We start from the raw sequence: 26,320 nt of genomic DNA, 5'->3' as shown, positions 1-26,320 counted from the left end.
GTATTCGCCCAAGGGGGAGTGTTAAGAAACCTAACCCGTTTAAGGTTTGGGTGGGCTCATACCAAATATACCCCTGAAGGGTTATCCATCTCTATATAATAAACACCATGTGTATCTATAATGAATAAGAAAAGAGGCCAGAAGCTCCACCTACATCTGTCTCCTGTGTGTTCTATCTGTCGTGCATCTGGGATGGGAGACGGGATCTATAATTTCTCCACGCCTGATCTGCTATGGGAGGGAAGAAGAACGGATCTCTGGTGATCCGTAGTAACGTAGTTTCTCAACAATATTTACCATTCCCTGCTTATTTATTTGTATTCCCATATGGGCGAGGAACACTGATATCCGTTCACCGTACTTACCAAAATATCTCTATCTTCTTATCAACAGGCGGGCACAAATATTAAACCCGCACGTACAAAATTTTGGTACAAAATATCGTCGTACAGATATATTATAAATACAAAAAATAAAAAGGAATAAAAATGAAAACCAAAAGAAATAACACAAACAAATGCGTACAACTACCCGCGGTTGTGGAAACACATGCCCTATATAAGAAAAACGATATGGTAAACACGAACGGTGGAACCACAATGGAAGAAAAAGAATAAAAAGTAGAAGACATGGTACATGCCATGCACTAGGTTCATGAGTCGAATTAGGTCCTACAAACAGTTTAAAACTAGATGATACCCGCATGTTGCTGTAGAAAATTTTAAACTAAAATTTCTAAAGTGAAATTTAAAGGTAGAAACATTGATATATGTGCAAGGAACATTTTTGTCAAAGGCATTATACTTACTAGCATACATGTTCATGAGTTCATCTGATATAAGAGTTTTGTAGAAAGATACGCACATGGACTTGCATGGAAGGCATTAATAGAAGTTACTAATGGATGATGACGTGGCTTTTAATTTAGTGGACTCAGATGAAGTGTACAGCTTGGGCAAAATACATTCATGTCTGAAAGCAACACAACACGATTGTATACGGCCACGTATACGGTATACATAATTACATGTGCACGTGTACTGGGCCAAAGTAACTGTGCGTGCAAATAGATTAGCTATGGGCCCATGGCCAAAATTGGGCTGTTGTACTCTTACGTATGTCATCTGGAGTTACAGCTTGGTGGGCTGCCCTTGTACGTGTGCACATCGTTAACCATCTTTGATTCAGTCACTAAATCAAAGCCCAAGGTTTACTGCAAGACAAACTGATCTATCCGAATATATGATACTCAAAAAAATCTATCTGAATATATTTACCACTCCCTGCTTATTTATTTGTATTCCCATATGGCCAGGAACACTGATATCCGTGCACAATACTTATCAAAAATATTTATTTCTATCTTATCAACAGGCGGGCACAGATATTAAACCCGCGCGTACAAAATTTTGGTACAAAATATCGTTTGTACAGATATATTATAAATACTGAAAATAAAAAGGAATAAAAATGAAAAGCAAAAGAAAGAACACAACCGAATGCATACAACTACCCATGGCTGTGGAAACACAAGCCCCATGGAAGAAAAACGATATGGTAAACATGAACTGTGGAACCATGATGGAAGAAAAAGAATAAAAAGTAGAAGACATGGTACATGCCATGCCATGGGTCGAATTAGGTCCTAGAAATAGTATAAAACTAGATGGTATCCCGCGTTACCGTAGGAAATTTTAAACTATTTTTTCTAAAGTGAAATTTAAAGGTGGAAACATTGATATAATTGCAAGGAACATTTTTTTCAAATATATTATACGTAATAGCATGTTCATCTTGGTTGAGAGATCAACTCTTAAATGATAATGATTGATTGTGTTTTTGATATAAAAATTTTGTAGAAAGATACCCATATGGACTTGCATGGAAAGCATTAATAGAATTTACTAATGGATGATGATGTAGATTTTAACTCAGTGGATTCAGATGATGTGGATAACTTATATGTTAAAAGAAATATAGTGAATGAGGGTTAGTGGGCTTCAATTTTATATAGGTTATATAGATAAACTGGGAAGTGGGTGGGTGGATATCACATCCCAAATTTTCTAATTTAGAATGTGACACTTTTAACCTAATTTAATATAATGAATTTCTTGAATAGTTAAAATGTTCCAACCTTTATATGTGTATCAAGGAATATAATGCAGAAAATAATCATTTAGTAAAGCAAACTAATATGACTTAAGGCTAAAATAAAATTTTTGATGCATTTCATGCTGGTGCATTGTTATTTGGTTATGTGTGCTTGGGTTGGAAATCAATCCCAGCTTGGATCAAAGTTTGAACCTCAATCTTTAAAACGTTTTCTCTGGAGAAGTGCTAAGGGGATTTCTATTTATCATCCGGATGATTTTCAGTTCACTTTTCATTCACTTTTGTATGGCTGTGATTGCTTCAAGATTTGTGCACTTCATTGGGATTTTCTATCCACCCCATTCTCAATTTATTTTGTTCATTTTCATTTTTTTTTCATTCGTCCTTCCTTCCCCTTCGGTCTTCCTCTTCCCCTCTCACGCTCATGCCGGGTCCCCGACGCCGCCGCCGCCGCGGGAGGAGGGCACACGACGGCGCCCCTCGCCCGTCTCCGGCCTGCTAGTGGCGGCCAGAGATGAGCGCGAGCGGCGGCTCCATCGTCGCCATGCCAAGCTGGGCGCGGATGGCCGCCACGTCGAGGCTGTGCCCCAGCGGCCTCCCCTGCCGCCGTGCGAGGATGCGTACGGGCGGGTGCTTCCTCCACCGCCCTGCAAGGTAGCGCGCGGCTAGGCCATGGGAGGAGGCGAGGCGCGCAGGGATGCGCCGCTGCGAGAGGAGGCGAGCCGCGTGGGGCCGCGCCGCCGCCGTCATGTGGGAGCTGGGAGCAAGGAAAAAAATTTCGACCGGTAAATCCGGTTTACCGGAAAATTTACCGTTACCGGTAGTGTCCGAGAAACGGATTTTGGTGATATTTCGCATTTACCGGTTTCAAATTTGAAAATTTCAAAAAAATTTATATAAAATAGGGTAAAAATCTGATAAAAACTAGACATTTTTATGAGTTATTTTCACCAGTTGTCATTGAAATCTAACATCAAATACCTCACGAAAAAAATTAATAAACACCTGACCCATTAGTTAATGAGTAAACCCGTTAAGATTTTCGGTCACCCGTTAACCCGTTAAGAGTTTTTAACCCCCACCCCATTCCCCCACCACTCTGGACACGCCGTGGCCGTCTTATCCACTCACACCGAGCAGTCTCAGCTCCTCCCCCACGCAGCTCACCTTGGAAGGTCTCCGCGCAGGAGATTTCGGCCTGTTAGCGCCGGAATCCGGTCACCGCGCGCCGATTTTCGACCGGTAGGAGCGGATTCCGCCTCCCCCGCGTGCCGAGGCAGTGGGCCGTGCGGATTCCGGTGTTTTCCGCCCGGTTTCCGGAGATTTTCGAGCGAGAAACTGAGTTTCCCGAGTGGAAGCCGCTGCGGGCCGACCGGATCCGTGGGTTTGGTGAGTTGATTTTGTGTTTAGATGATTGTTCTTGTGGATCCAAGTAGTTAATGACCTGTAGTGTTTATTTGATATGTACTCAGTTCATATTTGTTCATAGTTTATGACATATATTATTTTTCCCATGTATTTGGTACAAGGAAAAGTATTTCGGACGGAAAATACCGGTTCCCAACTTTGGGTGAAGTTCTTATGGAGTACGGCAGCCTCAAACGTACATATCATACCCGGTTCCATTCAGATATGGCAAGGTGTGACAGGATCATGGAAATTGTTGACAGAAGGTTGGCTAGTGTGTTCGAAGGTACGTATGCGCACACTGCTTGTGCCGTACACCCATATGCTTGTTATGCGTTTGGAATATCAGAAAATGTCTTTGTGTGGCCACCACAACCACATCCGATGGCTATCCCTCCGCGTCCTCTATATGGATATCCCCATATGTACTATCAAGGATACCTCCCATATGGAAATCCTCACATGTACTATCAGGAATATCCTCCAGAGCAAGATCCCTCCGAATGAGTACCTAAGTATGTAGGTAACACATCTTATTTTCTCACTTGCATTCATTTCTTTTACATCTTCTCACCCATTTTATTTATTCCTTTTTATAGGATTCGACGTTACAATGGGAGTCATCAACAATTTCCGGTCGGTCGTAAGGTTTTCCTATGGGAAAACACCGAAATAAAAATTTTAGAGTATATTATGTGTTAACTATTTGAGACTTGTATTATTTGAACCTATAAATTGTGTTAACAAGTTGAACCTATATTTTATTGCATTTGGATTGTGGTTTGTATTGATATACATATGTTTTACATCAATTCTATTAATATTTGCTTTGTAAGAAAATCATTATCCATATTGAACTATTATATATAAGAATTAGATATAATTCTCTGAAAATATTACACTTCTCTTAACACAATTTGTTGTTTTCTACCGTGGTCAACATTTTTCGGTAATTATGCATCCTATTCCACCGAAATTACAACGGTAACCGGTCGAAAAATACGAAATTCGATGGTTTCAAATTTAAATTGGTTTACCGACCGGTAAATCCGGTAAACCGGCGGTTTTCGGTAACTTTCCGTTACCGGTGAGGTCCGGTAAATGGCTTACCGCCGGTAAGTTTTTCCTTGGCTGGGAGGAGGCAAAATGGTGGGAGTGGAGCAAGGAAGGGTCACTCAGTGGAAAAAGTGGATGAAAACTAAACACTCTATCATCCGGATAAAAACTGAACATGTTATCATCCGAATGACAGGTAGTCACTCCCAAGTGCTAAGCCCCTCTCTCCCCCTTCCGCCTCCCTCTCTTTTCCGCTTCCCCGGCCCAATATTGCGGCCCAGCTCCATCTCCAGCTCCCCTGCCACTGCCACCGGGCCCCGCTAGTCAGCTCCACCTCGCTCCTCCAACCGCTCGCCTGTTTCCCCGCACGCCCTGGAGCGGAGGACGAGCCGAGCAACCGCCGCCCCGCGCCCGCGTCGCCCTCCCCTGCACGCCCCTACCTCGGGAACTCATCAAACACCTGAAACCCACTCTCCGCATCCCCTAGACCCCTATCCACCTCGCATTTCTCTTCCGCGACGCCCACTCGAGCTCGCAGAGCGCGGCCGCCCTCGCCCCGGTACGCCACCGTACACAGGTGCCTCCGCGACCTCCCCGACGTCCAGGTCCGTTCGGTGAGTTTCTATATGGCTGAGAACACCTCTTGCGCGCCATAATCCTCCCCGGCCTCCTCTGCTTGGCCTAACCGCGTGCACGCTGCCGCCTTGCAGAGCTGCGACCGGTGCGCCGCCAACGTTCACCGCCACAGCCGTCTCCCCGAAGCCCGACGGTAAGAACCGACTCGCTACCGCTCACACCATTCGCTCCTTCTCTCACCCTCCCTCGCCCTGTACCCCGTCGTCACCGCTCACCCGCGCCCGCCGTGCAGGAGCCACCGCCGCCGTCCTTAGCCTCTCCGTTGTTAAGTACCACGCTCGGGTCTCCTAACCTCGGTGATTAACTTCCCCGTCCCGTTTCTCCTTCTCTCGTGTGCGTAATTATTGCTCGCCGAAGTTGGAACCCGCGCCGCCGCACGCGCTCGTCGCAGTGACCCACCGCCGTCAACACCCCTTCCATCAGGTACGCCGAGACGCACTGCCTCTCCCCGGCCAAATCCCGAGCCTTCAAACGCTCTGGAGTGCCTGAGCGCCCTCCCTCCGGCGATCCACCGCCGTCACTCGCGTCCCCGCCGCCGTGCACACCACAGCCACCGGCCGCCTCTCCTCCCCGTCGACGATTTGAACTAGGCCGACGGCCCACATGCCTCCCCGCGGCCAGTCAATACCGGTCAGCGGGCGACGTTTTGTGTTTTAAGCCCCGTTCCTTCAAAACTAATCACAGTTAAGACCTGCAACCTTGTCTCCGTTTTGATCTGTTCAATTTGCGTTGGCCTCGAAATGTCGTAGTTTACGTGTTAATAATGATGTTTCACCATGTAACATAGTTTGTTTTCCTGATATGCTTCCCAATTAAAAGCAATATATGTTCTAACTTTGTTCCTTTATAAGGGCTTGTTTGGATCATGGTGACTAAATTTTTAGTAGCTAAATTTTAGTCAATTTAGGAGCTAAAGAACCAAACACTACTAGCTAAAAAGTGACTAAAATCCTTTAGTTCCTTTAGCTCCAATAGAGAAACTAAAAGTGACTAAATCCCCCCTTCCCACCCCTACCCCCACACTCTCTCTCCCATTTCTCTTTCTGCCCCTCTCTGCCTTCGATGTCGTCCCCGCCGGCCCGCCTCGCCTCTTCGCCGCCGTCCGCTGCGGCCTCCGCCCCCGCCTCGCGCCGCCGTCCCCGCCTCGCCTCTTCACCACCGTCCGCCGCGGCCTCCGCCCCCGCCTCGCGCCGCCGACCTCGCCTCGCCTTGAGCCGTCGTTCGGTGCCGGCCCTGCCTCGCCTCGCCTCCCGCATGGCGCCGTCCTTCGCGGCGGGGCGAGCTCGACCTCCTCACCGGAGAGCTGCGCAGATCGACCGCGGCGGGGCAAGGGAGGAGGGGCGGAGAGGCAGGAAGTGAGAGAGGGCGCCGGCGCAGCAAGGGCGAGCGGGGAGGACGCCACGGCGCGGGGATGAAGGCCACCGCTCGTCGCGCCGGGCGGGAGTGGGAGAGGAAAGGGGAGGAAGGGAAAGGGAAAATAAGGGGTAGTTTGGTCTTTGTAAACCGTAATTATTGCTTTAGTCTCTGTTTTAGTCACTGGATCCAAACAGGGGTGACTAAAGGTTTAGTCACTGGTTTTAGTCACTTTTATTTAGTTCCTAGGATCCAAACAGGGCCTAAATAAAAGCTAATATGGTTAATGTCAATCTAAACATGCTTTGCTTAACAATTTGTCTAGCATAAATACAGCATACGTTATATTATACCTCTGGTAGATGCTCTCGCATGTCTTTTATTCGCAAAGTTAAATGTTTATTAAATGCTATAAATAATATAAAATGTTTATAAATAAAATATGATTAGTTTCAACTGTGTTTTCTAATTCAAATGTAATATGAACTAATCCCAACTTAGGTGTTTTCTAGAAATACCTTATACATATATTTTATTAATTAAATAAAACCCAACAAATACGTCTTTTCATATGTTTAATAATGCAAACCTTTCGTTAGGTTTATCTTTCCAACCATATCTACGTTTTCAACGTTTGTTGCACTTACATAACCCTAATGACAAGCTCATTTTAACACGTGTTTTGCAAAGTTTTTCTTTTCCTTTGATTGATGTATTGTTCTCATATACGCATGTTTGCATGTTTATTTGTGGTGTATGCTTGTCACATATAGAACGAGAGCCTTCGGAGATCAAAACAAATTTAAATCCTATTCTAAGAAAAATTGATATGGCTCAAACAATTTGACACAAGTTTTGGCTAATTTCTTCACCCCGTCGCAACAAACTTGCATGTTTGCTACTACATAGAAAAAAAAGCTGGAAAACGGGAATCTGATCGACCTAGTCTCCTGAAGCGCCCCATCTTCATAAATGGGACTAAAATGTGCTTTATTACCATCCCAGGGGTTGGTAATCACATTCTTACATCAGAGTGATACAATCCGCCATAGCGGGTCGGACAAAACAGGGGCGCAGCCCTGAAATCTAAGCAGCAGAATATAAAAGCGTAGGCCCATAGCTTCCCCACGTCTCGGTTGGGAAGTAGGTCGTCGCCCTTACTCGAGCACCTACACGCTGATTTCTCCATCTCTGGGAAAAAAATAACAACAAGCAAGGATGAGTATATTCGTACTCAGCAACCCACCTTCCTCCATAAGGAGTAGGGGTATAGATATAACTATATGCAAGGCATATCTGGAGCTTTATAGAAAGATTTTGCATAAAAACATTTGTATGCAAGATTTGAGATAGCTACCAAGTTTTAATCATTCAGAAAACAGATTTTTCTCAAAAAGGGTGCCATTGGACTTGCCGGTCCACATGGCCAATGACTTTCCAGCCATCATACTCAGCATCCACCAAAACAAACCCATTGCTCATCCAAAACCATTTTCAACATTTTTAGTTTATGAAATCTAATCGTTAACCAAGCCGTAACTCATCCATACCAGTGGACACGGACTATTCGAATAGGTTTTACTCTGATCAGAGGTTGTACTAATTCCCACAAGTTGGACTCAGCGACACTTACGGCCAAATAAGCGTCTGAATTCCAAACTAAACCATTGCCTTTGTTTCATCACCTAGCAGCGCTTTAGGGATTCAGGCAACCGAGTCATTCCAGTACCCCGCGGTACTCCCATGACACTCAACCCCTTCCCTAGCCCCTTGTGCGCCAACACAGCGGCTACTAGGCTATCCAATCCGGCGTAGGCTCAGCCAATGCCTCATATAGAGCGAGTGGTTGTACTAAAGAGTTAGGCGAGATGAAAATCAATTCGGTCCTTACAGAGCTCAGGTAGAACCATTCCAATACTTTCCATCACTCGACACCGCGAGCATCCACCTACCCGGTCGTCTCCACTAAGATCGGGACCTGGGTGACCGCGGGTTGCTAAATCACCGTTCATACCCTGCCCTTAGGTGGCTGATCCCGACCCGTGGGTCGTTTGCCAGGGTTCTTCCCCATTTTATTTGAAAACCACACCCACGCAACACAACTCATCCATTTTCCCAACCCATCAAGTTCCATAACCATAACCTCAACATAACATCAAGATCATGATAGATATAATTAATTGGGCGATCCCACCTATGCGCACTACTTCTAAAATAGGCTTAGGTGGCTATATAATTTGTGGGGTTTCCTTAGCAAGCAAAACATGCAGGTTTTATGTGGTTAACAGGCCAGGGGTTGTGTTTACAAAACATAGGAAATTTATGCATCAAATGGGGATTCCAGTGGGCTTGCCGTTCGCTTGTTGAAGCGGTTGATTCACCAATGTTGGGCGTATTGAGCATTGATCCTTGAGTAATACTCCGCGAGGGGCAGGCCGGACGGACTCTCTGGTGTAGCCTACGTGCACAAACAGGGAAAACACACAACCCATCGAGGTATAATATGAGCTCATCACTATTTGGGTGTGATGGGAATGACATGGTGTTTGGAGGGGATACGAGTTATTTGTTGATGGGGCTTACGAACGGAATTGATGCTGGAAGGATGTAAGATGCAGCAAGTTGGGCGGCAAGCTTCCGGCCACGCTGGAGTTTACGGTAGCGGGAGTTGCGGTAACGCTAGGGAAAAGGGGATATACGGCTATTGCGGAAACAGAAACGGCAAGATGGTGGCCGCATGTTGGTGGAGGGTCTTGGTTAGGGGAAGTAGACTATGTGGAGAGTATGAATAGGTAGAGCTTGTTTTTAGATAAATTTAGGCGCAAGAATCACCTAATTTGGAGTTGGAACGGAGAAGATATGGAGTATTTAGTGTCAAGGGGTGGATTTAGACTTTCTGGACAGTTAGAGGGTGGCGAATGAATTTTTAATTGACGAATTCTTGGACTTGGTCCGCGATACACAGGACTTGGGCTGAGGTGGGTTTTGGCCCGCGCGGGGAATGGCCTGGGCCGGGGGAATTTGGCCCGGCTTGGCCCGCAGGCGGCGCGCGCAGCGCGTGGCCTTTCTGGGCCGAGGGCGGCTTCCGGCCTGCGCGGCCCAAGGTGTACTAGTTAGTTAGTAATTAACTAACTAACTAGTGCCAAGAACAAGGATAACAAATCAATAAAGGACTATGCATCAAGATAGGTACAACAATGCAATATATTCATACTATACATATATAGCCCAACAATACCCAGGTGTAATAGCTAAACTAAATCAGATTAGACAGGTGCAAGGAATATGCTTAGCTGCTTCCCTTGGTTAACTTCGGGCTCGACCACGAACGGGATTCCGGGTTCAGGTTCCACGGACTCGGTGGGCTCCACGGGTTCGACCTCCGACAGTTCGGTCACTATGATGCATGAATGCGATGCAAGAATTAAGGAATGAACTAAACAGCAAGTATAAATCATGAAATAATTTGAGCATGCAGAGGACATCACAAAGAACTCATTAAAATTAGTTTTGCAGCAAAAGCATTTTCCTATAATTAATCATAAATATAATAGTTTTCAGCCACTCTAAACAAGGTAAATCAGAAAAGGAATGCAAACTAAACTAAACAAATCCAAGAAAATTATCTTAGATAATAGGCATGAAAACAAAGCTAACAAAACTGGTTTTACTATTTTCCCACTTTGTCTCATGAACCAAATGGTACCGTGAATGCCCTCGCCCAAATATTCAAAGGCGAAGCTTATGTTTGGTGGGCATTTGGAGAGGGGGAGGGGGGGGGGGGGGGTAAAATAAGAATGTTGAGACCAAGTCCCAGGTCCAAATGGTTCAACTACACCTAGAGGGCAGCTAATAAGGAAGGCTGCTATAATTTTCTTCGCTTAAGGCTAATAATGTCTTCGATGGACAATATATCCAGGAATTCTTCGATGGATTCTTCGAGGAATTCTTCGATGGATCCTTTGAGGCGTTCTATGACGGCCTCCCAGCCTGCCTGCGTGGGGTGGATGTAGTCCCAGAAGAAGAAGCTATCTGGGTTGTCACAAAGGCTGTACTGCTCTCTGCCATTGCCGTCCTCCTGCCCGCAATAGCCATTGATGGGGTCCTCCTGGTTAGAGGAGCAGGGAGTGTGCGTCTCCTGCAACTGAGGGCCTGCATCCAATTTAGATGAATTACTGTTAGTTGTTGTTGGATAGATCGAATTACGTACCACCATGCAATGGCATCCATGGGCGGAGCTAGGGGTATGCCCCTGTATTCCTTGGCATACCCAAGATTTGGAAGGAAATACTAGTAAAGATATATAGATGCATCTCCAAGAGTCTTTCTAAAACACACTATCTAAATTATCATTTGAAGAGCCTTCTACATCAAAGTGGTTTTCTATATGTTTTCACTCTCCAACAGTTTTTATATATCTTGTGTACGCTCTAGAAAGCCATTTTCGTTATCTATCTTTAGTTAGCAAGAAATACAGAACAGGGGATGGCTACATTTGGATAGCCACTTAGAGAAACTGTTGTAGGGTATTTTTCCATCAAAATCTCTATTCCTAGGAATGAGAGGAAAGATATAGAGTCTTTTGGAGTTGCTCTTATACTGTCAAATATGGTTCATTGGCTCAATACACCAAAGCTCACGAACCAAGCCTAGAAATGCAGAAACTTACGTCCCTCATGTGATCTCAACGCTGTGGAGTACCGCTCGTGTCCTACTATGCGAGTCGCGTCCAGTCGGTGCTCGGTGCTCGACGGGACGGTGGCTCTCCGCTCGAATGCTCCCCCACTCTAGTGATCGGCAACCGGAGACCTGACGGCCTCGCGACCTTCATGTCCTCGTCCACATGGGCCATGGCTTGCGTCCTCTCCTGCTAGCGCGAGTTGCGAAGAATAGAAGGTGCCTACCACCAGCCCACCGGGCACCGGCGGCCAAGATAACGACGTCCAAGGCCCTCCTCTGACCGGTGGCCCTCTCGGACCACTGTTTTGTAATATTATTTAATTATTTATGTTTAGAACTTAAATTTTGGTTACTATTATAGATTTGTTATGATCATTATAACTTATCGTCCATTATATTGTGTATTTGCTTTGAAATATGGCATACCCAGCCGCAAATTCCTGGCTCCGCCACTGATGGCATCGATCACGATCAGCACATACCAGAGTTTGATTGCACAATGTCAGCGAAGACGGTGTAGAGGTCGAGCATGTACACGTCTTGCGGCGACGATTCGAGCTTCCCTCTGAGAGCCGAGTTGTGCATGCCGGCGAGCATGTTGCCTTGATCGTCACAGTGGGCGTAGTTGCTGGCGATGGACTGCCATGGTAGGCAACTGAGCGTGGGCAGCAGGTTCACCAGCACCTTGCTCACGCCCAGGCCCTTGATCCGGGTCACGGCGTCCACGATCTCGTCCGTCACCTGTCCACTCAGGCCTCTCATGTCGCCGGAGCCGGTCTCTTGGTTGATGCGCTGGAAGTAGTCGCGGCCGGTGGAGACGGCGACGAGCGCCACCGATCGCTGCAGGTCCCCGTGGTCGATGATGCCGTTGTCCAGCAAGCTCTTGAACTGGTCCACCTGCTGGCGGAGCGAAGGTGCCTCCGCGCTGTCGAACACGCCCGAGCCGCCGACGGCGAAGTTCACCCCGGACGGGTTGGACCTCCGGACTCTGGACGGCGGAGGGGACTCATCCTGCCCTAGGATCTTTGCTGTTGTGCAGAATTACAAAACCATATATAACATATATATCAGCAGCGATCATCGTCATCAGTATAATTAAGCAACAGGTCAATGCATGATCTGTGTAAAGCTACGTACCCAGGATGTCAGATTGCACCAGACCATCGGAGACGCGCCCGGTTGCATGGTTTCGGTGAGATGAGTCCGACATACCATAGGGATAGAACCAAGCACGTGACATCACCGTCTTCTCAGATGTTCGCGGTCGGTTGCCGGCGTCCACGAAGGTAATCATTTGTCTGACGTTCACGGTGAGGACGGGCCTCCGCACGATGAACGCCAACTGCTAGGAGGAAAAAGCAGATCGCGGCCGCCGCCATGCACCAAACAAACTTCATCGACTTCATGATGATTTCTTGGTTCTACTCTACTCTAGAGGCTAGAGCACGAGGACGAGGACGAGCGGGGTTGCGGACTTGCGGTCGTGCCGTGAGATGCAATGGCCACGTCCCGTCCCCCAGGGGCGGATGCACACCCCGGGCCACCCGGGCCATGGCCCGGGGTTCGGCCCAAATTTTTTTCATTTTGCAGTAGTTTCTACCTCTGGATTTGGATCAATTGTTGAAGAAGGACTTGGATCAATTGCTGAAGAAGAATAAATATATTACTTCGCGATGACGCTTTTTTATGTTATCTATATTTCCGTTTATATTTTCATGTATCTTTTGAACTGTGAGTTTGTGAACGTCTATATTTAAAACTCGGCCCGGGGTTCGACTCAATCCTGGTTCCGCCACTGCCGTCCCCTGTGTCGCCATATATACTGCCGATAGAACGTACAGCAATCGTACCGGCTCCAGTCTTTTTGTTCCATACGATCGTGTCTCTAATGCAACTCCTCCAAATTCCAATATAAAAACACTACTCCTCCAATTCTACGACTGATTTATGTATCCCAAACTTATGGAATTTGCTTAATTATTTGCTGCTACGGGACTCTGAAACAAATTAATTGTAGCATGCATGCATCATGGATGATCGTCTAGCAACACGCCAAGTGCCCTTCCCAAGGGACGCGACGAGGCGAGATTCCCATTTTCCAACTTTATTTTTCTACTAGCAAACATTCACGTCAAGTATGTAAACAGCGAAAGATGCTTCTTGTTTTTAAATTTGTCAGTTCTACATGCTGACGAGTGTAGTAAAAAACATTTTTTCTGTCCAAACAAAAAACGACAAACATTTTTTCTGTCCAAACAAAAAACGACAAAGATATGTTCACTCAGTTCTGGTTCTGGCCAACGACGGTTTCTATTGTAGTGGTGCGTTGCAGCGGGATGAAGACATTCTCACAAACACATGAATCAAAACGTGTGTGGTAAATTGTTTTGCGAGCCATATCAAATTTTCTTAGAATAGGATTTAGATTTGTGCGCAAACCCGGTTCATTAATTTTTTTTAAAAAAAAGAGTACTACAACACTTATAGAGCAATTAACTTTATCAAATTACTCAGATCTTCTTTCCATTTTGCATTCGTAGTCTTTGATAGTTTTCCACCACCGTAATTTAGTTTGCATGAATTCGTCTTGAATGGATATATCGCCCCTATATTGTTAATCTCTATCTATTATCTCCTCTACAGCTATCAAGCACCTAAGAGAGGCACCACACCCCGTGCCCCCCCCCCCCCCTCTTGAACCGTGCCCCCGCTTCGGGAGTCTTTTTTCACCACGCGTACGAGTACACGAGTACATAATAGATGTTTTTTTGTTTTTTATTTTCTCACCTCATCTTGTACTCATACACTCCAAAAACTTTTATTTTGTTTTGGAATTAATGGAAAATGAAGTATGCAAGCGAGCCTTCTTCCTTTTATTTCTTCCTTTTTATTTTTCATTTCCCTCTTCCCTTGAGTAACCCGCCGATCGACTCAATTCCTTCCTGAATGCTTTTCACTTTTCATATGATCTGCATAGACCCGTAATATATACATGCTAAAATATGGTTCATGCCACCCACTCACTTCCCCTTCTAATATTAGGAAAAAATATGTGTGTATACTTTTTCCTTCATTTTAAGTACATGCATAAGTGATGTGAGCCATAGAAAATCAAAAAAAAAACTTCAATGAGTGGTGTAGTGGCTGGTGGACCCTGCAATGATGTGAATAGGCTGCATGTTGAGAAATATCTAGTGGATAGGCTGGTGGACCCCATTCACTATATTTCTCTTAACATGCAAGCTGTCCAAGCCATCTGAGTCCACTAAGTTAAAAGCCACATCATCATCCATTAGTAACTTCTATTAATGCCTTCCATGCAAGTCCATATGGCTATCTTTCTACAAAATTCTTATATCAGAAACACAATCAATTATTGTCATTTAAGACTTGATCTCTCAACCAAGATGAACATGCTATTAAGTATAATATCCTTAACAAAAATGTTTCTTGCAATTATATTAATGTTTCCACTTTTAAATTTCACTTTAGAAAAAATAGTTTAAAATTTTTTGCATTAACGCGCGGGTTTTTTATAGTTTCTCGGACCTAATTCGGCCCATGAACCTAGTGGCATGGCGTGTACCATGTCTTCTATTTTTTTATTCTTTTTCTTCCATTGTGGTTCCACGATTCATGTTTACCATGTCGTTTTTCTTCCATGGGGCCGGTGTTTCCACGGCCGCAGGTAGTTGTACACATTCGGTTGTATTCTTTCTTTTGATTTTCATTATTATTCTTTTTTATTTTCTGTATTTATATATAATATATATGTACGACGATATTTTGTACCAAAATTTTGTATGCGCGGCTTTAATATTTGTGCCGGCCCGCCTGTTGATAAGAAGGTAGAAATATTTTGATAAGTATGGTGCACGGATATCAGTGTTCCTCGCCATATGGGAATACAAATAAATAAGCAGGGAATAGTAAATATATTCAGATAGATCAGTGCTTGTCTTGCAATAAACCTTGGGCTTTGATTTAGTGACTTAATCAAAGATGGTTAACGATGTGCCACGTACAAGGGCAGCCCACCTAGCTAGCTGTAACTCCACAGATGACATAATAACAGCCCAATTTTGGCCATGGGCCCATAGCTAATCTATTTGCACGACGGTTGCTTTAATTTGGCCCAGTACACGTGCACATGTAATTAATTATGTATACCGTATACGCGGCTGTATTTCTCAGCCAGTATACGTATGTGTTGCTTTCAGAGATGAATGCACTTGCCCAAGCTCCAATCAACCGTGTATACAACAGGGTTAACCTTTCCGACTTTTAGACAAATCCTGGGATCGTCCGGTAACGGAATTCCGGACGAAATTCCGCCGAAAACTGCATTTTCCGAACGGAAGGTGAATTCAAATTTGAAAAACGGAATTCCGAAAATTCCGAGCGGAATTCCGCTACTTTCCAGCGGAATTCCGCTACTTTCCGGCGGAATTCTGGACTTTCCGGTGGAAAATGGCATTTTTTACTAGAAAATGCTCCAAACATATGAAGAATTAAATAATTTGATAGAATATTATTTGTATCTATTGTATATTGCAATATACAATGCATATTAAATATATTACATACAAATTATTCATAACAAATACATATTGTCACATGAAATCACAAATAAAATGCATGAAAACTAAATTTATCACAATAATATAAGTACACAGTTACAATCCATAGACCATAATATAAGTTTACAATACATAAATTGCATAATCCATATAAAAGCCCAAGTTCAATCTAATAAACAATGCCTATGCATATCACGTAGTACAATGAAGATATGATGAAAGTGCAAGGATAAATAAAGAAGACTTCTCATTCCATTCAAAAGGTATATTCTTTTAACCCGTTGATAGTACGGATACTAAAAAGCTATAAATCCTACCTCATTAGACTACAAATAACCTTGTTTTTCAACTAAAATGCAATTTTAGCCTAGTAAATGATCTTAGATTTGAGTGTGTTCTAGTCCTATTTGCTTAGAAAAATGCCTAGTTTTTTATCATATTATTTTCCCAATTTTTTACAAATTTTTTTGAATCTTCCAAATTTAAAACGGAAAATACCGAAAATTTCCGGAATTCCATTTCCCGGCTACCAGCGGAAGGAATTTTTTCCGGTTTTCCGGCGGTATACCGTTGGAAAGTTTTTCCCTGGTATACAATCGTCAAACTTGAACTCCTCGATCTCAGCCGTATGCCTACGTGTGCATGTACTCGTTCAAAATTGAACTTGATGCACGGACGGTCGTCCCTTGTCATCAGAGCTGCCCGCGAGAAGCTCCGCTCGCCAACGACGTCACGGTGAAAGAGCCGCCACTGCCGGTGCCCCTCCACATCTGCTCGAAAGGAGATCACGCCGCCGCCATTATCATGCTGCCATGGCCCATGGCCGTGGCTTGTTGTCAGGTGTTGCTGGCGGCTGGCCGGTCGATGACGAAAGAAGGGTACCAGAAGAGTGAGGCAGTAATAAAGCTCATTGCGGCGTATTAGAGTAGGTACGTTGTGCAGTGCTGTTGGCTCAAGATCGAGATCCAATTCAGTCCATGCAAGAGACGAATATTTGTGTTAGAAATGAAATGGGCATCCGTGATGTAGTAGTTGTAGTCATGCAGTCGAAGCAGCAACAGACATATAAATTCACAAGAATAGGGTGCACCGTATAGGATTAGCAGTTACTGCCTTGATGCCCAGGGTCAGATGAAGCAGCAGCAGTAGTTTATGTTGATACATGCAGCGATAGATTGCTTGTGGTGGCCATCGCAAGATCCATGTTCCACAGGAGAGTGAGGCCTTGACCAAAAGGAGACCCCGGGTTGCAGTAGTAGGTGCAGGTAGGGGAAGCATAGCAGATCATGGTTGATCAGTACATGATTAAAGCTTCAGCTGATGATAGTCCCTATCAGTGTCAGGGTGTACCTAGTAGATGTAGGTTCAGATGATGCACAGATTGTGTTTTGGCAGTAGGGGATGCCAGTGGCAAAGTGCGAGTCAGTGAGAAAGGCAGCTGTAGTGTAGGTTCAGTCAATTAGCAAGGCAAGATCAGTATGTGTATATACAAAGGAGAGTACCAGCAAAGCGTCTTTTATGTGTAGCAGTAGAGAGAAGTCAAATTCAGTTGCCGGCATGTTATTGTGAGATGATCAGAAAGTCAGAGGCATGGTGAGTACTGAGTTTAGGGATGCAGAGCCTTGCCACATGTCAAAGAAAAGGCCCGTCATAAAGTAGTAGATCGATGTGGGCCTTGTAGGTATAGAAACTATACTGGTGCACATGTGAAGAGTGTCAGTGCGCAGCTAGCTTGTGTGAGAACCGCCCAATTTGATATTATTTTAAACGAACCGCCAGTCATTATCATCTAGATGAGAGTTAACAGTGCTTGCCCGAGAGCATGCCACGTGTTATCCCACATCTAGAGACACGAATAACCGACACGTCATTCATCTAAAATAATATCAAATCCGGTAGTCCCGGTATGTGATTCAACATACGCCCAGAATCAGCATATGCACATACCGTTTACAATCGAATACATCGCCAATATTCCACAAAAGAGCAATTTTACACACTTAATATTACAAGTTCAATATAGGTGGGTTTCAAACTTCTCTTACAAGTTTTGGGCTCACGAAAGTCATATTAAACAGAAACATAAAGTTTATTGCATTTTCATGCTCTCACGAAACTCAATTACGATAAAGACTTACTAAAGTAATGACGCCTTGCTCAAGGACATCATTACAGTCATAACGACCTACTCTTCCCCCGCGCTCGGATCAGCGGGGTAGAAGTGGCCAAGCACCACTTCTGGCTCACCTGCAACTAGGTTTAGAAAGCACCCTGAGTACAAAAGGTACTCCGCAAGACTTACGCGATTAAATAAACAAGGATCATGCAAGGCGCAAGTAAAAGCTTTAAGGTTAAGTAATTAATGCATAAGCATTAGCTCTCTATACTTTCACCTATCAGAATTGATTAATGTTGCCTAAACCCCTAAACAATTTTAGTACATTAAGAGTAACATAATAACCAATAGATCATTGACAAGACATGAAACCAAGACCAACAAAACCGGAACTCTCTAAGAGGAATTCGGCGAACCAAGAGCTTGCTCATATCCGAGAGTGCGCCAATTCGAATTGATTATAACCTTGCAAGGGTGTACTACTTTACCCACACGACGCGAGGACCATGCGACTCACCCAACCGGCTAGAGTTGGATAAGGGGATACTCGCGTCAGCCGTTCCCAACAAGGCTCGATCATTGAACCTCACACCTAGATTACGAGTAGAGACTTAGTTCCACTAGGGACATCTCTAAACTTTCCTACACATAGGTCTACCTAGGGACACACTAAGCCTCTCTGCATAGCCCGTAGCCACGTATCTAGGACTACACATCAATGATCAAGTCGAAGAAGGTAATTGGCTTATCCGTTCCATTATATTGGATATGTGGTAGCACGGAAAGGTGCTCAAGGCCGATGGCATCCACTCGGTCCTTAATCGATCCAAGCGGACTATGCCCATGTGTCTTCATTCTCTAGGCCCTACCATTCCGCTTGAATCTCGATACTACCAAACTCTTAACAACCCAACCGAACCAGTGCGATCAAGGATTATCGGTAAGTGTGATCCTCCAAACCATTCCTGGCTAGCGAGCAATAGGAGTATTCTAAGCAGGGCTAAGCATCTAGTCAAGTTAAGTAATTAACTATCTAACTAGTGCCAAGAATAAGGATAACAAATCAAGGAAGGATTGTGCATAAAGATAGGTATAAAAATGCGATACATACATATATATATATATATATATATATATATATATATATATATATATATATATATATATATATATATATAACCCAACATTACCCAAGTGAGATAACTAAGCTAGTCAAAATTAGATAGGTGTAAGGAATATGCTTAGCTGCTTGCCTGGGTTAACTTCGGACTCGACCACGAACGGGACTCCAGGCTCAGGCCCAACAGACTCGGCGGGCTCCACGGGTTCGTTCTCCGACGGTTCGGTCACTAAAATGCATGAATGCGATGCAAGAATTAAGAAATGAACTTAACAACAAGCATAAATCATGAAATAATTTGATCATGTAGAGAACCACACAAGGAACTCATGAAAATTGGTTTTGCATTAAAAGCATTTTCCTAAAAGTAATCATAAATAGATCAATTTTCAGCTACTCTAAGCAAGATAAATCGGGAAAGGCATGCAACTTATCTAAACAAATCCAAGACAATTATCATAGAAACTAGGCATGAAAACAAAGCTATTAAAATAGTCTTTACTATTTTCTCACTTTCCAGCAAAATGTTCTAAATTAAACCATTTTCAGCCAAGGCATAAGAAAACAAGCTAAAACTTTGATAAATAGCAAGGAACGAAATGAACAAGTTGCACCATTGAATACTACACCTCACATGGAGTCTAACATAATTTAGTTTGAGATTTTTCAAGAAATACACAAATAAATAAGCATTAAACACACTTTTACAAGATAAAACTATAAATAAATCTACAACAAAGTAATATGCAAAAAAATATTTTTATTGAGTATATCTCAGCTAGAGGAATCCAACAAAAAATGTTTCATAATTTTTGGAGCTATACAAGAATTTCTATGAATTTTGCAAGATTGCTGCTCAAATAAACCTATAGAAACCCTAGCTAAATCGCTAGGTGCACCAGGATCCCACACCCGCAGGCGCTGATGGGTGGGGCCCGCTGGCCAGTGGCCCACCAGCCCGAGTCAAGGCCGACCAGGGGCCTTGACCCGCGGCGGGGCGCGGCCACAGCGCGCTGGTGCGCGCGGACACCGCGTGCGCGGCGGCGCCGTTGGACGGCGGCGTGAGGCGGCGCGGAGAGGCGGGGCCGGAGCGGGGAAGGGGAGCTACGCACGGGGAAGAAGAGGAGGCAGCGAGCCTCATCGGGGGCTTGGACGGCGGGAAACGACGGCGAGGCGGCGGCGCGGCAAGCAGAGGCGGCGGCGGGCGAAGGCGCTCGACGGCGGCCCTACAGGGAGGGAGAAGGGGCCGGGTTAGGGGCGAAATCGAATGAGGGAAGGGAGGAGACGCTCCCCGCGCGAGGGATTGAGCTACGGCTCACCGGAGCGGGTGAATCGCGGCGGCGGGCGGAGCTCGGGGGCGGCGGCAATGGAGGAGGGGAGCGGGCTAGGGTTTGAGGGAGAGCGGGGGCAGGCCGGGCGCGGATAAGGGGAAGGGGCGGCACGGCGCGCGAGGATGGCCGGCACGTGGCACGGAAGCCGGGGTTGACCGGCGGCGGCGACGCGTGCGCGCGGCGCGCGGAGGAAAATAGAGAGAGGAGGAGGAAGAGGCTGACAGGTGGGGCCCGGCGGGGGATTTTCTTTTTCTTCTTTTTTTTCTCAAGGCTGTGACAACTCTCCCCCCTTAAGAAAATCTCGTCTCGAGATTTGGATAGACAAGAGGGGAAGGATAAAACAAGGGCTAGGTTGAGGCCATATTCACCTAGACAAGATAAACATCTAAAAGATGATGCACAAAGGCAAGGATGATGTGGTGTGAGACATTCCTAGGGTTTTCTTGATGGTGACTGTGTACACATATAACAGTATCTAGGGAAAATGAACTTCATTAAGAAAGTGGAGTACGGTAGGGAGAGAACTTACTCATCGGAGAAGAATTCAGGGTATTCTTGACGTAATCGATCTTCGCGCTCCCAAGTGGCTTCATCTTCGGTATGATTGCTCCATTGAACCTTTATAAACTTCACCAGGTTACGCTTCACCTTTCTTTCATCTCGGTCAATAATGGCAATTGGATGTTCTTCGTAGGTAAGACCCGGTTGAAGGTCAAGTGACTCAAGGTTAATGGCATCCGTTGGAACACGATGACACTGCTTCAATTGAGATATATGAAAGACATTGTGCACTGCGGAGAGTGATTGAGGAAGTTCCAATTGATAAGCCACTGCTCCAACTTTCTTGATAATTCGAAAATGTCCGACGTAGCGTGGCGCTAATTTTCCTCTGATTTGAAAATGGCGAGTGCCCTTAAATGGGGAAACCTTGAGATAGACATAATCACCAATTTTGAGATGGAGTTCTCGGAGACGACGATCAACATAAGTCTTCTGATGAGATTGAGCAATGCGAAGATTCTCACGAATAATCCTGACTTGATCCTCGGCATCTTTCACCAAATCTGGACCAAAGAAAGGTCTTTCTCCAGATTCGGACCAATTAATCGGAGTTCTGCACCATCTTCCATAGAGAGCTTCAAAAGGAGACATTTTGATACTTGTTTGATAACTATTGTTGTAAGAAAACTCTGCGAATGGCAAGCAAGTAACCCATTTCTTCTCATATATAAGAGCACAAGCTCGTAACATATCTTCTAGGATTTGATTGACCCTCTCGGCTTGACCGTCGGTCTGAGGATGATAAGCAGTACTATAGGTGAGTTCAGTTCCCATGGCTTCATGAAGATTTCTCCAAAAGTGAGCAACAAACTGAGGACCACGATCAGAGACAATTTTCTTAGGAACACCATGAAGACATACAATCCGAGTGAGATACAACTCCGCATATTGCTTAATTTGATAAGTGGTCTTAACTGGAAGGAAATGAGCCGACTTTGTCAAACAATCCACAATTACCCAGATAGAATCATAACCTTGAGAAGACCTGGGTAACCCAGTGATGAAATCTATTCCAATTTCTTCCCACTTCCATGATGGAATAGGTAAAGGCTGAAGGGTACCGGCAGGTTTGAGATGTTCAGCTTTAACTCTTTGGCAAACATCGCACTCGGCGACATATCGAGCAATTTCTCGCTTCATACGAGTCCACCAAAACCTTTGCTTGAGATCTTGATACATTTTGGTACTACCCAGATGAATAGAGAATTGAGAACTATGAGCTTCCTCTAGAATAAGCCATCTGAGGTTATGATCTTTAGGCACCACAATACGCTTCCCAAAGAATAGAACTCCTTGATCATCCATAGAGAAACATCGAGTTTTGTCCCCATTCATTAACTCCCGAATTCGAGCCATACCCTTATTCTTCTTTTGGACTTTCTTAATTTGATCATAAAGATCAGATCTGACTGTAAGAGTAGCAAGATAGCCTTCTTTGACCATAGAAATTCCGAGCTTCCGAAGTTCATCACAGAGAGTGTGCACAGGAGGAGCTATGGTCAAGCAGTTGCATTGAGCCTTCCGGCTTAGTGCATCAGCGACGACATTTGCCTTACCAGGATGATAATGCACTTCAAGATCATAATCCTTGATCAGTTCAAGCCATCGACGTTGCCTCATATTGAGATCAGATTGAGTGAAAATATACTTGAGGCTCTTGTGATCAGTATAGATGTTGCAATGATTGCCAAGCAGATAATGACGCCATATTTTTAGAGCATGGACCACAGCCGCAAGCTCTAAATCATGGGTAGGATAATTTTCTTCATGTCACTTGAGTTGACGAGAAGCATAGGCCACCACTCGGCCTTCTTGCATAAGAACACAGCCAAGACCGAAGCGAGAAGCATCGCAATAAATATCGAAACTCTTGGAAATATCTGGCTGAGCAAGAACTGGAGCAGTTGTGAGGTGATCCTTAAGGGTTTGAAAGGCTTCTTCACAGGCTGGGGACCACTCAAACTTGACCCCATTCTTCAGTAACTCGGTCATAGGCTTCGCAATTTTAGAGAAGTTCTCTATGAACCGGCGGTAATATCCCGCAAGTCCAAGAAAACTCCGGATCTCATGGACATTCTGAGGTTGCTTCCAATCCAGAACATCTTGCACCTTACTAGGATCCACAGCAATACCATCCTTGGAGAGGACATGACCAAGAAAAGATACTTCTTCAAGCCAAAACTCACATTTGCTGAACTTGGCATAAAGACGATGCTCTCTAAGTTTTTGGAGGACGATATGAATATGACGAGCATGATCTTCTTTGGTCTTGGAATAAATAAGAATATCATCGATAAAGATTATCACAAAGACATCAAGTTCTTCCATGAAGATGCTATTCATCAGATACATGAAATAAGCCGGTGCATTGGTGAGGCCGAAGGATATGACAGTGAATTCATAAAGACCATATCTAGTAGAGAAAGTCGTTTTTGGAATATCTTCTTTCCGGATCTTGATTTGATGATAACCTAACCTTAAATCAATCTTGGAGAAATATCGAGCACCCGAGAGTTGATCAAACAAGATATCAATCCGTAGAAGAGGATATTTGTTCTTGATAGTGACTTCATTCAACGGACGATAATTAACACGCATCCGTAAACTATCATCTTTCTTCTTCACAAAAAGAGCCGGGCATCCCCAAGGAGAGGAGCTCGGACGAATGAAACCCTTATCCAATAGAATCTTAAGTTGTTTCTTCAATTCCTTTAACTCATTGGGATGCATTCGGTAAGGCTGTCTAGAGATAGGAGCAGTCCCGGGCATGAGCTCTATAATGAACTCCACCTCACGATCAGGAGGCATATCCGGTAATTCTTCTGGAAAGACATCTGAATACTCACAAACCATAGGAATATCTTCCAACGCCGTGGCTTTGGTACTCGCCAAGGCATATAAACAAGGTTCCACCTTGGCAAGAGACAGTAAAACTCTACTCCCAGAAGGGTGCAAAAGATCAATGGTGCGGGGCCCACATTTGATAACTCCGTCATGCTTACCCAACCAATTCATCACAAGAATCACATCTAACTCCAGCTTGTCTAGAATGAGAAAATTGGCTCGAAAAGTAACTCCCTCAATGAGAATTGGAACCTCACTAGCAAAGTGTCTGGCAATGATTTCCCCACCCGGTGATTCTATATGGTATGGCACTGGTAGATTTTGCATCTCAAGCTTATTATGCAGCATAAATTTCTTACTGATGAACGAAAAAGTTGCTCCAGAATCAAAAAGAACCATAGCAGGGTGAGAATTGATTAGGAGCGTACCCATAAGAACTTCAGCATTCTCCGGAATTTCTTCGGCGGTGGTGTAGTTGAGGCGGCCATGTTTAGGAGCTTGTTGTGGCTTGGCTTCTTGGCGCTGTGCTTGAGGTAGAGGATTATTAGGCCTGGGTGCATTGAAGGCACCACCACGCCTCAGAGAGGGGCAATCCCTGGAGAAATGGCCTATACCACCACAATTGTAGCATGGACTCTTTGCGGCAACATTTGGATTGCTCCAATAGGCATTGACCGGCCTAGGAGCTTGTCCTGGAGAAGGTTGAGGGTGACGCACAATCCACATAGGACGGGATGGTTGAGTACCCGGTGCCCGAGGTGGAAAAGGAGAAGGCCCTAGACGTGGACGTGAGGAGCTACCGCCCGCTGAGGTAGGAGCGGGGCGCTTGTTCTTTGCTTCAAGATTCTTCATCTTATGCTCAGCTCTGATAGCAATATTCACCAGATCATTGAAATCCTCAAATTTGGTAGTGGAGAGCTTATCTTGCAACTCTGCGGAGAGCCCATCGTACAGGCGTTCTTGCTTCATGGCATCGGTGGCCACTTCTTCAGGTGCATATTGGGAGAGAGTGTTGAAGGCATTGACATAGGCCATCACATCACGACTTCCTTGAGTGAGATTCAGAAATTCCTTCTTGATGTCCATGATACCCTTGGGAATATGGAAGGAGCGAAAAGCTGTGCAGAACTCCTCCCATGTGAAGTGGTAGTTGGCAGGGTGAGATGCCTTGAAGTTCCTCCACCAAGCCCCAGGGGCATCATGAAGTTGATGAGCAGCAAATAAAACCTTCTCATATGGCTCACACTCAATAAGAACAAGCTTCTCTTCAATCACATTGAGCCAGAAATCCGCATCCAGAGGATCTTTGGAGCCACGAAAGATGGGCGGGTTGGTGCGGAAGAAATCCCCAAACCTATTCACTTGAGGCTCAGCTCTTGGACCATTATTACCGGCATTGCCCATCTGATTGACTATGGTCGCCATGAGTTCAATTTGCCGGGCCAAGATGTCCGCGAGGTTTGGGTGAACGGGAGGATTAGGAAGGGGATCCTCGTTGTTGCGATTGTTATTGCCACCCGAACCATTAGCACCCTCCCTTTCAGTTCCCGAACGCAACACCATCCTGTTAATAAACAAAACGGTTAGCGGTCAGGAATGAAAGATGGAGAATGATACTCAAAGGCAGGGTGGAAAGACAATGTGTAGATAAAAATCTAACACACAACCAACACTAGAAAAACATATCTAAGAGAAAGGGTAGATTTGGCCCACTAAAATTAACAAGAACGAGATCAGCGAAAACTAGACCACGACACATTAGATTGGTTAGATGCAGATTTGGAAACCAAAAGAAAGTATGCATGCATGCGAGGTATGAATGCAACATGACGTCTCCTCGCATCGTGAGCACGCCTTAACGTTCTAGCACTCACGACCCGCAACAACCGCATTGTCCAGCAGCGCTACAACCCTCCTACTAGCGCTCAGGACAATGGGTGATTCCCACCCTCTCAACTCCGGTAAAAGGCTCAAAAGGTTTCCAGCAGGTGAAAGGGTTTTCCTACGCTCTCGCTACTCATGAAGACAAGAGGGGTTAAGCATGTCTTAATTAAACGAGTGAAGCAGTAAGAAGGAATTAGTTCTAAGACCAAGGGAGAAAGTTAACATTTTATCTTAAGTTCAAATTTTTTAAAAAAGGAATCTTAGTGCAAGTGATCAAATTTTATTTGACTCTCAACCCACTAAGCCAATTTTAGGTTCACTTCATGAAACCTTAGCTATGATACCCGTTGTGAGAACCGCCCAATTTGATACTATTTTAAACGAACCGCCGGTCATTATCATCCAGATGAGAGTTAACACGTGCTTGCCCGAGAGCATGCCACGTGTTATCCCACATCTAGAGACACGAATAACCGACACATCATTCATCCAAAATAATATTAAATCCGGTAGTCCCGGTATGTGCTTCAACATACGCCCAGAATCAGCATATGCACATACCGTTTACAATCGAATACATCGCCAATATTCCACAAAGAGCAATTTTACACACTTAATATTACAAGTTCAATATAGG

At 44.7% G+C, this 26,320-nt stretch overlaps 1 protein-coding gene across 1 annotated transcript; it reads right to left on the bottom strand.

Annotated features, from left to right (window-relative positions):
- Nucleotides 1–10,432: 10,432 nt before the first annotated feature.
- Nucleotides 10,433–25,224, bottom strand: LOC120646438 (GDSL esterase/lipase At5g03610-like). The gene is made up of 4 exons (XM_039923004.1): nt 25,044–25,224; nt 24,228–24,407; nt 11,730–12,275; nt 10,433–10,719 (listed from the first exon to the last, which is right to left on the bottom strand). Exons 1-4 carry the CDS (start codon nt 25,222–25,224, stop codon nt 10,433–10,435), a joined length of 1,194 nt encoding a protein of 397 aa, XP_039778938.1.
- Between the last annotated feature and the right edge of the window lie 1,096 nt (nt 25,225–26,320).

The sequence above is a fragment of the Panicum virgatum genome, chromosome 8K (assembly GCF_016808335.1).
Source record: "Panicum virgatum strain AP13 chromosome 8K, P.virgatum_v5, whole genome shotgun sequence".
Taxonomy (NCBI): domain Eukaryota; kingdom Viridiplantae; phylum Streptophyta; class Magnoliopsida; order Poales; family Poaceae; genus Panicum; species Panicum virgatum.
The sequence above is the reverse complement of the archived record's forward strand: the minus strand, read 5'-3'. Positions and strand labels throughout refer to the sequence as shown.

Excerpts from the sequence above, each read along its gene's own strand:
- LOC120646438 (XM_039923004.1), bottom strand. The coding sequence starts at position 25,224 with ATGGCGACCATAGTCAATCAGATGGGCAATGCCGGTAATAATGGTCCA. Across the intron at positions 24,408-25,043 it reads GAAGCTTGTTCTTATTGAGT|GCCATTTCTCCAGGGATTGC; the intron begins GTGAGCCATATG and ends GTGGTGGTATAG. Across the intron at positions 10,720-11,729 it reads CATTGTGCAATCAAACTCTG|GCCCTCAGTTGCAGGAGACG; the intron begins GTATGTGCTGAT and ends AATTGGATGCAG.